The sequence below is a fragment of the Piliocolobus tephrosceles genome, chromosome 1 (genome assembly GCF_002776525.5).
Source record: "Piliocolobus tephrosceles isolate RC106 chromosome 1, ASM277652v3, whole genome shotgun sequence".
In the NCBI taxonomy this organism is placed as follows: Eukaryota; Metazoa; Chordata; class Mammalia; order Primates; family Cercopithecidae; genus Piliocolobus; species Piliocolobus tephrosceles.
The window spans coordinates 97,768,095-97,780,310 of record NC_045434.1 but is presented as its reverse complement, the minus strand read 5'-3'; the positions used below and the strand labels follow the sequence as shown (position 1 = coordinate 97,780,310).

The following is a 12,216-nucleotide window of genomic DNA, read 5'->3' as shown; positions in this document are numbered from 1 at the left end:
CTATCCAGTTGGCCTATTTTAACTATGTTTCTTTGGGCTCATCAGTTAGAAAGGAGAGAGGGGGACAAGATCACTAGAAAAATGAGTGACTTTTTGCTTTCCTAATGGTAAGTGAAAAGCGTCATCTTCCTTTTGAAATGAGAGCACATTTTATAGCTGTATTTCCAGATTCATTTTATTAGTAAGAATCATGGGGAATAGGGTACATTTTTAGAAAATACATGAGAGATGACTTTGCCTTGTTCAGGAATCCTGGACAAAACCTTGTTTCTCTGTTCTTCCCCTATTCCCATTTCTTCAAAAGTCATTTCCCCTAGTTACCAACAGTCCTCAAATGTGTAGCCATAGATTTTTTTTTCTTTTCTTTTCTTTTTTTTTTTTTTTTTAGACAGAGTTTCGCTCTTGTTACCCAAGCTGGAGTGCAACGACACAATCTCGGCTCACTGCAACCTCCACTTCCCGGGTTCAAGCGATTCTCTTGCCTCAGCCTCCCAAGTAGCCAAGATTACAGGCGCGCCACCACGTCTGGCTAATTTTTTGTATTTTTAGTAGAAGTGGGGTTTCACCATGTTAGCCAGGCTGGTCTCGAACTCCCGACCTCAGGTGATCCATCCGCCTCGGCCTCCCAAAGTGCTGGGATTGCAGACGTGAGCCACTGTGCCCGGCCGATTTTTTTTTTTAGATAAGAAGCTGTTGATCAAAAAGGGTTGTACTTTTACACATTTTCAGTTGCTCCCTCCTCCAAGTTGAGCATTCACTGAAATTTCGAGTTGGGAGTTCCTGCTTAGAGCTCCAGGTTACTTGAAAAGTCTGTGTCTCTAACGAATTCCACCACTAGGACCAAGGTGTTTGGAGGGGAATGTAGGAATTTGCTGTATTGAGAACTGTAGTTCATATTGCCTTAACCCAAAGCTGATACTTTCCCAGGGTTAGAGTAGGCCTTAATAGCTTTAGCATTTCAGCACAAGGAGAAATACTCAAATCTTCTGTCTCTTATCAGCCTCAGTATCCTCTATTGGCTATTTACTTGGCAGAAGTTATGTGAAGATTTTTGGTTTTTTTGAGACAGTCTCACTTTGTTGTCCAGGCTGGAGTGTAGTGGCTTGATCTCGGCTCACTGCAACCTCTGCCTCCCGGGTTCAAGTGATTCTCATGCCTCAGCCTCCCAAGTAGCTAGGATTACAGGCATGTGCCACCATGCCCGGCTATTTTTGTATTTTTAGTAAAGATACAGTTTCGCCATGTTGGCCAGGCTGGTCTCGAACTTCTGTTTTCAAGTGATCCACCTGCCTTGGCCTCTCAAAGTGCTAGGATTATAGTTGTGAACCACCGTGCCTGGCTACATGAAGATTTTGAGGCACACTGATCCTACTTGAGCAGGTGGCCCTTTCAGCACTCCAGCTCTTCTCTGACATTAGGTTACACTCAACTTCTTTGGCACCTCTCCTGCGCAGCCAACTGAATGTTTTGAGGTTTCTCCTTTCTTATTCTTTCTTTGAAAGAACCCGAACAGCTCATCTTCTGGTATAAATTTGAAAACATTTTTGCTGAATGTTTTATATCATATCACTAACTTTCACTCCTAGCCTAAAGAAATTACTTCAAGGGAATACAGAGAAATAGCTTACTCATCCTCAAGGCTTTTGCATCATAAATACTGAATTTTAGTTTAGGGTTATTAAAAAGTATTTAAGGGAAGCTCTGGGGAGACATGCTTTTTGGCCTGTGGTCAAAAAAAAGAAAAAAGTAGGCAAGTAGAGGAGGTATAGGTATGAGTCCCTACTATACCTGCTAAGCTAAGCTAATTCCTGCTTAGCTTAGTTTTAAGAATTTATATGAGTAAAGAAAAAGAGGATATATGAGATGAATCCTTTAGTGGTAAATTTGGCAGTGTGATTGGCTGACATGAAAATTTATTGCTAAAGGATTAAGAATAGGCCCTGATTGATGAAGCACAGTCAGTAAATCATCTCTTCACTTCCCAGTTCTTAAGCCAAAATCAGCAACACTGAGAGAACATTAGATTAAAGGCAGGTACAGAAGAGAGACTTAGGGTAACAAGTTAGTGGGTGCTTGAAGGCATGTGGGAAGAGATGTGGTAAAGGTATGGAGAGGATGCTAAAACTATTCCTTATGTGACTTAAAATGTCAAGGGGCTTGGTGTGGTGGCTCATGACTATAAAACTAGAGTACTTTGGGAGGTCAAAGCTGGAGGATAGTTTGAGGTCAGGAGTTCAAGACCAACTTGGGCAATATAGCAAGACTGTGTCTCTACCAAAAAAAAAAATTAAAACATTTTAGTTTTTTAATTAATTAAATATCTCCAGATGTGGTGGTATGCTCCTGTAGTCCCAACTGCTTGGGAGGCAGAAGTGGGAGGATCTCTTGAGCCCAGGAGTTTGAGGCTGCAGTGAGCTGTGATTACACCACTGTGCTCCATCCTGGATGACAGAGTGAGACCCTGTCTCAAAAAAAAAATAACTAAAAATAAAGTAAAATATAAACTATCAAGGACCTATCATATGTTCAGAAAGTAGTAGGAAAGTTTGTATTAATCTTTCTATGCTTACTGTCTATCACAAGGCTTGACAAACTGTACTGCTTGTTTTTATAAATAAAGTTTTATTGGAACACAGCCATGGCCTTCATTTACATGTTGTTTATGACCACTTTCATGCTACATGGCAGAATTCAATAGTTAAAATAGAGATTAGATGGTTTGCCTGTTGACCAGCTTAAAACATTTACTGTCTTGTCCTTTAAGAAAAAGTTTGCCAAACCTTGTTCTAGCATCATATGTAGAATATAGTAGGTTATTAATAAACACTTAGTGGGGTGTATGGCTTATACCTGTAATCCCAGCACTTTGGGAGGCCGAGGCAGGATAATCTTTTGAGGTCAGGAATTTGAGACCAAACTGGGCAGATGCTTTCTCCACCAAAAAATAAAAATATTAGCCCGGCATGGTGGTGTGTGCCTGTAGTCCCAGCTACTTGGTAGGTTGAGGCAGGAGGATCGTGTGAGCCGGGGATGTCAAGGCTTAAGTCATCAGTAACCTAACTGCCAAAGCCAACAAGATACTTTTCAAGTCTTTTTCTCTACTCTTGACATTATTACTCCTTCCCTGAAACACCTTCTCTCCTTGATGTCCAACCACTCCTCAGTGTTGTTCATGGGTGTGTCTTCCTTTTTCCACCCATTAAATGCTGATGTTCTCCAGCATCTCAGTCTTCAGCTCTCATCTTGCTCTATACCAGGGAATTTTAACTTGAAGTACAAGTATTATGTGAACCTCCAGAAAGTGTGCTTATGTGCATTTTTCTGGGGAGAAGGGACTAGAGTTTTCATTATATTCTGAAAGAGCCCAGAGATTCTAAAGGAGGAAGGGAAAATCCTCTCTATTTTTTCCCCCTGGAGATCTAATTCCATTACCAGTGCTTTAACTACCACCTATACACGGATATATGACTTACATCTGTGTCTGCAGGCCACACTTATTCTGAGCTCTAGACTTATACCTACTTGACAAATGGATATAATTAACTGATGATTTTAGCCAGAAAGTCTCAGTGGTGAGTTGAGGACCAAAACCAGATTAGGATGGACTGAGAAGTGAATAGGAAATAAGGAAGTGGAAATATTGAATGTTGATCGTTCTTTTCAGTAGTGTGACTGTAAGGGGAAGGAGGAAAAAAGCAATAGTAGGAAAGGATAGTCAGTAGAAGGATTTTTAGAAAGTGGCCAACTGGTGATGAGGAAGAGGTTGAGAAATTAGATAATCATCAAACAAGGTCCCTGGAAGGATGAAATGAAGAGCATTTGTCAAAAGATTGACCCTGAGATTGGAGGAGACTGGGTGAGGACAGATACTAGATCTGTCTTGTTCCTCACTGTATTTTTAGCACCTAGCATAATATTTGACACATAATTGTGTGTATCCTAAATATTTGAGTTTAAAGCTTGGATTAGAGAGAGGAAGGAAGGTGAAGGTGTAGTGTGCTTGATAAGCATGTGGAAAGGAGAGGGAGTCTTGAGCTATGGGTGGTAGTTTTTAATAATTATTGTGGGGTATGAGAGGGAGAATAGGCCAAATAAAGTTTCAAGGAGGGATTACGGACCCACTGACTTACATTAAGCGTGGTTTCTGCCCGTGAGTAACCCTTTTCGGTAGGTAATATACTCATAAAAAGCTCCATATTAATGTTAGTTGTTTCAGTGAAAAGTATCAGTATGTGATATAACACTTGAGGAGAGAGACACATAACTTCAAACTGACAGAATTGAGGATTGCCACTTAAAATGGGAAGTACGTGGATGAAGGATTTAGGGTTTGATGCTAGGTGTGGTGGCCCATCCCTGTAATCTCAGCACTTTGGGAGGCCAAGCCAGGCAGATCACTTGAGGCCAGGAGTTCAAGACCAGCCTGGCCAACATGATGAAACTGTCTCTACTAAAATTAGCCGGGAGTGGTGGCGTGTACCCGTAGTCCCAGCTACTTAGGAGGCTGAGGCAGGAGAATCGCTTGAACCCACAAGGCAGAGGTTGCAGTGAGCCGGGATCATGCCACTGCACTACAGCCTATGTGACAGAGCAGGACCCAGTCTCAAACAAACAAAACAAAGACTTGGGGTTTGGAAATGGATTAGAAAAGGGATGCCCTTTAAGAAGAGCACAAGCCAGAGCTTGGTTTGGAAAATGTTGTTTATTTTCATCCAGCTGGCATTTTCCTGCCACTACATCAGATTGCAGCTGGTTAAGGGATTTGTTTGTAAATTTTTACATTTTCATTGCTTTTCCAACTATAGGATTTATGACCAGAGGAAAATTGATGAGAATGAGAACAATGGAGTACTCAAGAAGTTCTGTCCTCATCACCTGGTAAGATTCATGAAGGGCCGGTTGCTCCAGGCTTCCCTGACTCAACCCCAAGGCTGCACCTGAACTTGTTGGTATGGTGGGAAGAGCTTGGACTTTCAAGCCAGTCATCTGGATTTGATTCCTGGCTTTACCACTTACCAGCCTTGTGATCTTGGCAGTCACTTCACTTCTGATAGCCTCAGTTTTTTTAATCGACAAAATATAAATAAAAATAACTGCCTTGCACCTTGATGGTGAGGCCTAATGAGACAGTGTACATAAAATGGCTAGCACACAGATGACAACCAAGAGAAAGCCCCAAGATGCTACCCCCTGAGGTGGTCATGTTTCAGCAGTTGTACTCTTGTCTCTGTCTGTCTTTCTCAAATCTCTGGGAGAAGATATAGGGGAGTTTGAAGGAAAAGCTGTTTCCTGAAGATGGTATAACAAATGGGGGGGTGGGGCATCAGTCAGTATCTGCTCCTTATTGCAGGTGAACAGTGAGTCCAAAGCAAACATCACCTGTCTTGTGTACAGCCACGACGGCACAGGTACGTGAGCAGGGCCCAGCTCCTAGGCTGGCATGCCCCCTCTGTCTAGGGAGCTGCTGAGCCAGTGAGGCATGTGCCCTCCAGTGCTCACCACTGTGCTATAGCTCCAAGTAGAGCAGCTGGGGAGTAACTGCTGATGGTGAGCACATAGCGGGAGGATACAGCAGATGACCCTTGGAGATGCCAGGTACCATTTGCAGAATGCTGCAGATGATATTTGGCAGGGCCTGTCCTGAAGCCCAGGTTGCTTGCCTGAGCAGGTTCTTATGCCTTTGACTCATTCCTGAGGTAATGGGTATGATCTTTTTGAGCATTCTGCTGCCCCTGGGTTGGCAGTGTGTTCCTAGTCTACCCTGTACAGTCGGACTTGCCTGGTGTTCCAAATAAGATGGGTGCTACACCTGGGTATTTGGAGGGGGCACTACTGGCAAGAAGCCCCACCCCAACCCCCAACTCCTGGTCCCTGCTTTTTTCAGCCTTTGCCTTCACTGCTATGTTCTTGTTCTTGGCAGAGCTCCTGGCCAGTTACAATGATGAAGATATTTACCTCTTCAACTCCTCTCACAGTGATGGGGCCCAGTATGTTAAGAGATACAAGGGCCACAGAAATAATGCCACAGGTGAGACTGTCTTCCTAGGTTTCTGTGGCCCAAGCCTGTTGGCTTTGGAGAACCACAGTGTCTTGCTCAGGTTATAGAAATAGAAACTACCTGCCTGTGTTGCCATGGGCACTGAGTGATTATCCTGAATTGGGCTGGAGTTTTCATGTTTTCTCCACTATGCTGGAGGGGAATGCACTCAAGAGCATCTCTTGCCACTCCAATAATGTTGCTTCTAATTGTTTTGGACATAAGGAGACTAGACTAACTGTTTTAAGATTTCAGGTAACTTCAAAATCAGCACAAATGTCTTAGGGAGTCAGGGAAAGCCCTGTTTAGTCAGTGGTCCTGAATTACTTAAAATAGGGAGTGATCTTATACCTCTAGGAGGAGGAGTAAACTATTCTTTTAGATGAGGCAGAAGAGGAGGAATGGTGGTAGTAACTAGCCCAAGATTGGCCTGTTTTGTTCCTTTGGGGCACATTGAAATCACCTCATGTGTTTTGTTTTGTTTTGTTTTGTGTTGTGTTGTGTTGTGTTTATGAGACAGGATCTCACTCTGTTGTCCAGGCTGGAGTGCAGTGGTGCAATTATGGCTCACTGCAGCCTCAACCTCCCAGGCTCAGGTGATCTTCCCACTTCAGCCTCCTGAGTAGCTGGGACTACAGGTGCATGCCTCTACACCTGGCTAATTTTTGTATTTTTTGTGGAGATGGGGTTTCACCGTGTTGCCTAGGCTGGTCTCTTAACTCCTGGGCTCAAGTGATCCACCTGCCTTGACTTCCCAAAGTGCTGGGCATGAGCCACCAATCCCAATCCTGATGTTCTTTTAAAAGTAAGTTTGGCCTTAACCCTATATATTCTGATTTAGTAGGGATGGGATGGAACTTGAGCACTGAGATTTTTAAAAACTACCCACATGATTCTAATGTCCAGAAAAGTTGAGGAATCATTACTCTGTTGTTATGACTCCTAACAGATACCTGTCATGATTTTGTCTTGGAGATAGCAGTTCCTTTTATTTTTTTTCCTGAGCTAGTAAGAAGGGAGGGAAAAATCTGTTCTTGGATCTCAGTACACAGGCAGATGAAGGAAGGGTGCCAGTCTCATGGCCAATATTGTACTGACCATAGTCATTGGAACTCTTGGCTTCTTTTACTGATTCTGGAAAGTGGAACCCTGTTAATGGTAGCAAGCACAGATGACTTGCTTCTTGAGGCAGTTGTGGCATATACCTTCATCAGTCTCAGATCAACTGATGACCCCAAAAATATTGACAAAGTACCAATGAAGTCCACATATCAAAGATAATCCTAGGCCATAAGACAGTACTGCCTAAGAGTGGACACAGCTGGGACAAATCAGGGTGGGACAGGTAAGGGATTAGAGAGGCCTGCGGTTGCTTGCTAGGGTATAAACTTAGAGACTGAGGCTGCGGCTAAAGGATTGCAGATTCCTTTGCCCTAAGGAGCGAGCTCTTTGGGAGAATATAAATCATCTCTGGGACTGTTGTGATTCTTATAACTATCTGTTAAACATGTATAATCTCTTGATGTGTTTTGAGAAAATGAAAATAATTATTTGGCCCTCAGCTGATTTAGAGTTTGTGAATAATTAAATTCCCTTTGAGATGAATATATATAGGCCTGATGCCAACCCTCATGTGGTTTGTTCCCTCATTTATCGTTCCAGTAAAAGGCGTCAATTTCTATGGCCCTAAGAGTGAGTTTGTGGTGAGCGGTAGTGACTGTGGGCACATCTTCCTCTGGGAGAAATCATCCTGCCAGATTATTCAGTTCATGGAGGGGGACAAGGGAGGCGTGGTGAGTATGGTATGCTGAGCTGGCTGGCTCCCTAATCTCTCCAGTCATTAAGGTAGGTTTTAGCAGGGACACTGAATTCTGTGACTACATAATACCATGTTTTAGAGGTCCAACCAGCCATAAAAGGCTAGTTAGCCTGGGGGTGCTGAGTTTTTGATGGAGTATTTTCTTCCTGTTCCTATCTTCTGTCCCTGTAAAGCACAGTTTATTGAGACAAGAAAGGGATCTTAGGGAAGAACCTCTGTCCTGTCTTGAGTGATGTAACTTATCTCTAGGCATGCACCTTTTCCAAATGAAAAAGTGTTAGTGTTCAGGGCACACCCTCCTACACAAGGCTAAAGATTTCTCTATGTCTCTTCCCTTTAAACTAAACTAAGTAGTGATCTTGGCTGGATCTTAGATCAGCAGATAAAAACTATAAAGAGCATTTTTTGGACAGTTGGGAAAATTAGAATATGGTTTATACATTAGATAACATGGTATTCAATATTAAATTTATTTGATTTGATTACTTATGTAGGAGAATATTCTTGTACTTAAGAGATACATGTTGAAGTATTTAGGGGTGAAGTGTCATACTTACATTCAAATAGGTAACAAACACATATAAATGTGTATATGTAAGGAGAAAGCAAATGTAATTTTTTTCTAGTAGCTGAGCAGTCTGCTTGCTGTATAACCCATGATCATATCATAGTCTGCCTGTCCTTTGAGTTCTGCAGACCTCTGTGGAGTTAGGTCAAAAAGGAAGAGTGAGAATCGAGTTAGGGAATGAAGAGCCATCAGCTCTTAAGATGTATCTGGTTAACCGTATCTTTTTTTTTTTTTTTTTTTTTTTCCATTTTTGAGACCTAGAATTAGAAAAGAGTTCAGTTGCTTTGTGTTACAAGGTTTTTGGACCACAGGAGATGGGAAAAAGACAGTTTGGAAGACTAAATTATACTGATTGCCCAGAATAGTCTGGTTACCCAAGACCTCTAAGGAATGACTGAGACAGCTTAGTCTCTCTTCCTTTTTATTGCTTCTTAGCTGTGGCGAACTTCAAAGAGCCTAGCCATCTCTTGATGAGGTTTTTTTTCAGCGAGTGGTTTTAGAATTTAGAATGGTTCCTTGCAATCAGGATCCCATTCCTTATGTTTTTCTTGCCCTGGTATGAGGGTATTTCAAATTTCTTCTGGTTTCCTCTAAATTTTGGGGACCTGGGATCTGCATAGATCTAGGGTTTTTATGGTTTGAATACAAATGGAGAGGAATCTAGAAGTTCAAGGTGTGTCTCACTCTTCCCTGCTTCATTTCCTACTCTTCCATAGGTCCCCCTGTGTCATCTGCAGTGAACAAACCCAAAACACTTGAGTCTTAATGGGAATTATGCAATAGGCATTTAGAGAAAGGAAGTCAGAAGGGGCCAGTGAATTTTTTCTTGACATAAGCTATTGCCTTGCATTCTGTTCCAGAGAGATGCAGGGCTGAATGCCCTCTGCCAGGCCAGCATTTGTCCATTCTCCAAAAGCATTCTGCAGGCCAGTTTGCTTTTAGCTCAGCCAATGCCAGGGTTTGATGATTAACCCATTTGCCCAGGTGAGGAAGGCATCTACTTGGGATGGGTGGGCCCTAGGCCTAAGTTTTAGTGGTCCTAAGAGTAAATAAGTAGAATAAGAGATATGGAGGCTACCCCTGAAGCAAATTTCCTGACATATTCTTGTCTCTGTGTAAGCTGAATGATCGATGTGGTCTTTTACTTGGCTCCCTCTGTTCTGTTTTTGGTCTTAATTTTCCAGCAGTGGGGGTCACCAGGCACTAGTTTCAATGTAGTAGACTCAGCAGTTCTATATCATGCAAATTGTAAATGTAGAGTAGAATGTAATTGTAACGTAGAGTGTTAGAACCAAAGATCTTAGAAGTTATTTTATAACTTGCCCAGATCTCCTGACTCTGATTTGAGGATCATTTCTTTGTTCCCATTCAGCTTCACAGGGACAAGAATGGGGGGTGGTATCAAGGACAGCCCCTTAGTCTCCCAAGAGCACTTTGATGCTTGATCCCATTCTCTACATTCCCCCAACCCAGTCATCTAAGGCCAGAGCTCTTTTCTCTGCTCAGGCATTATTGACAGGATAAGTCCTGGCATTCAGACAGGTCTGGTGAAGTGACCAGGTACTCTGGCCCAGAAGTTCTCTGTCGGCTCCCCCCGCAGGCTCCAATTCAGGTACTGTATGTTATTCTCTTGTTCCTCTTGCCACTGGCTTTTTCCTTAGTCTTAAGTTCCAAGGAATTGTTCCCCTGCGCTTTTTTATTTTGCTGACTTATTCAAGCAGAGCTAGCTCAAAGAGTACAGGTCTGTAACAAGGGCTTATTAGGAGATAGATGAAAAAGTTCAGGTTTGTATGTGTAAGTTGTCTGTTACTAGAGATAGATATTATTCCAGGCATTGAACTGCACTGCCTCAAACAGCCCAAAGGTAAACTTCACAATAGGCTGATATGTGGAATGGGAGGAGATAAAGAACAAGGTTTCTGTTTTATTCATAAGCTCAGTCTTAGCTTCAGTCTTTTCTGAGCATTTGTTTATTTGTAAGATGGAGTCAAAGTAAGTGGGAAGTCTGTAGGTCAGCTCTGTTTTCCATGCCTGCCCTTGACTTATCCTCAGCTGTTCTCTGCCTGGGCAGGTGAGGCAGGGGAGGTGGTTGGTCCAGAGAGAACTAAAAGAAGTTGTTTTCTTGGACTATATGGCCAGCTGCAAGGCAGGGTGCCTTTCCTATGTGTTCCTCCTTTCACTAAAAGACTCAAAATGCTTTAGCAGCTAGATCTGGAACTAACTCTTCTGGATGGGGTAGGAACTTCCCTGCCCTTCCCTTAAGGAAACTCATGTTTCCAAGTCAGACAGCAGGGGGCATGGGTGCCTTTCAGACAGAAGGAAGCTGCCTAAGCTAGAAGGCCTTCCTGCTGTAGTTTATTTCTTTGGCCTTGTTCAGTGAATTTACCCAGAGGGTGGCTGAGATTGAGGCTATGGGAACCCCAAGAAGCTGCTTTATTTTAATGTGCTGCCTTATAGCTGAGCCTGTTGTGCTCAGGGCAGGTAGTAGGATGCTCCCCCTGGGATGTGCAAGGTTCTCTTAAGCAGACATGAGCCTCCATCACTCCCACCACTCCCTGCAACTGAGCCTCCTCTTCTCAGCCTGTGCCTTCCTCCAGTTCTAGTAAACAGTGCCAAATGAATATAGTTGTTCTCCAACTCTTCTCTGGGGGTTCATTGGCAGCTGCTGCTTGCTTCATTTTTTAAAATTTATTTGCCATTTTGTGAAAGCCACTGAGATGGTTTTTTCCCAGCCTTGGGCAAGTTGGAGCTTTGGAATCTGGAGTGAATGAGGTCATCTGGATTTCATTGTCTTACGAAGCCAGCAGTAAGCTTGGGCAGTCCACTCACCGATCCCTAGGGCCGTATCTGGGGATGAAGCCACCCCTGACCTAAACATAGGAAATGATTGATGTGCCTGGTCTTATACCCAGTCTGTGTCTGGTTTCTCTACCCCCAGTGCCCTTTGGCTTAGGCTCAGGATGGGTGGGCCTTCCTTCCCCAGCAGCTGCATCAGCCCTGATCAAGGGCAATTATTTGGCTCAAGGTGAGTAGTGGTTTTTAAACCCTACTCCCACACACTGCTGAGTCTGTGTTTTCCTTTCTTCCTGACTAGGTAAACTGCCTTGAGCCCCACCCTCACCTGCCTGTGCTGGCAACCAGTGGCCTAGACCATGATGTGAAGATCTGGGCACCCACAGCTGAAGCTTCCACTGAGCTGACAGGGTTAAAAGATGTAAGTGGCTGACTGCAGAAGTTATTTTCTTTCTGCTTATCCACATACTGTTGATTCTTCATTGTCATAGGGAGGAATAACTTGCTGCCCAGTTCTTTAAAGGCGCTGCTCTAACACCCTCCCCCACATTCCTGTAATTTCCTCTGTGGGAACAGTCCTGCTCCAGGGGGCAGCTGTGAAGTGGTACTAATTTGTAATAGGATGGGGATAAGGAGCATCTTTAAGAATTATTCTATATTAAAGCCTGCTACCTTTGCAGCAGCTGAACCTAGGGCATCGTTTCCTAATCTAATGTAGCTCCACTTCAGCTTAACGGTTAGCTTTTATTGGGATAGAAGATCAGCCTTCTTGATCAGGTCCCGGGTTCCTCTTCATTGCTGCCCCCTCTTCCCAACCTTTTTGGGTTCCAGGTGATTAAGAAGAACAAGCGGGAGCGGGATGAAGATAGCTTGCACCACCCTGACCTGTTTGATAGTCACATGCTGTGGTTCCTTATGCATCACTTGAGACAGAGACGCCATCACCGGGTAAGCCGGGGTTGGAAATGAGTTCCCAAGGGAGTGACCCTCTTAAGAGGG

General features: G+C 43.4%; 1 protein-coding gene across 15 annotated transcripts in view; it reads left to right on the top strand.

Annotated features, from left to right (window-relative positions):
* DCAF8 (DDB1 and CUL4 associated factor 8) overlaps nt 1-12,216 on the top strand; it is a 47,632-nt gene that overhangs the window by 32,854 nt on the left and 2,562 nt on the right. For 12 of the 15 annotated variants that reach the window (XM_023214236.2, XM_023214227.2, XM_023214235.2 and 9 more), the window contains 6 exons: nt 4,806-4,878; nt 5,351-5,408; nt 5,921-6,028; nt 7,700-7,830; nt 11,519-11,638; nt 12,049-12,165. In XM_023214236.2, coding sequence (XP_023070004.1) covers nt 4,806-4,878; nt 5,351-5,408; nt 5,921-6,028; nt 7,700-7,830; nt 11,519-11,638; nt 12,049-12,165 — 607 coding nt within the window. Of the gene's footprint in view, nt 1-4,805; nt 4,879-5,350; nt 5,409-5,920; nt 6,029-7,699; nt 11,645-12,048; nt 12,166-12,216 lie in introns of those variants that run through there. The other 3 variants (XR_002731974.2, XR_002731975.2, XR_002731976.2) reach the window with 3 other exon arrangements.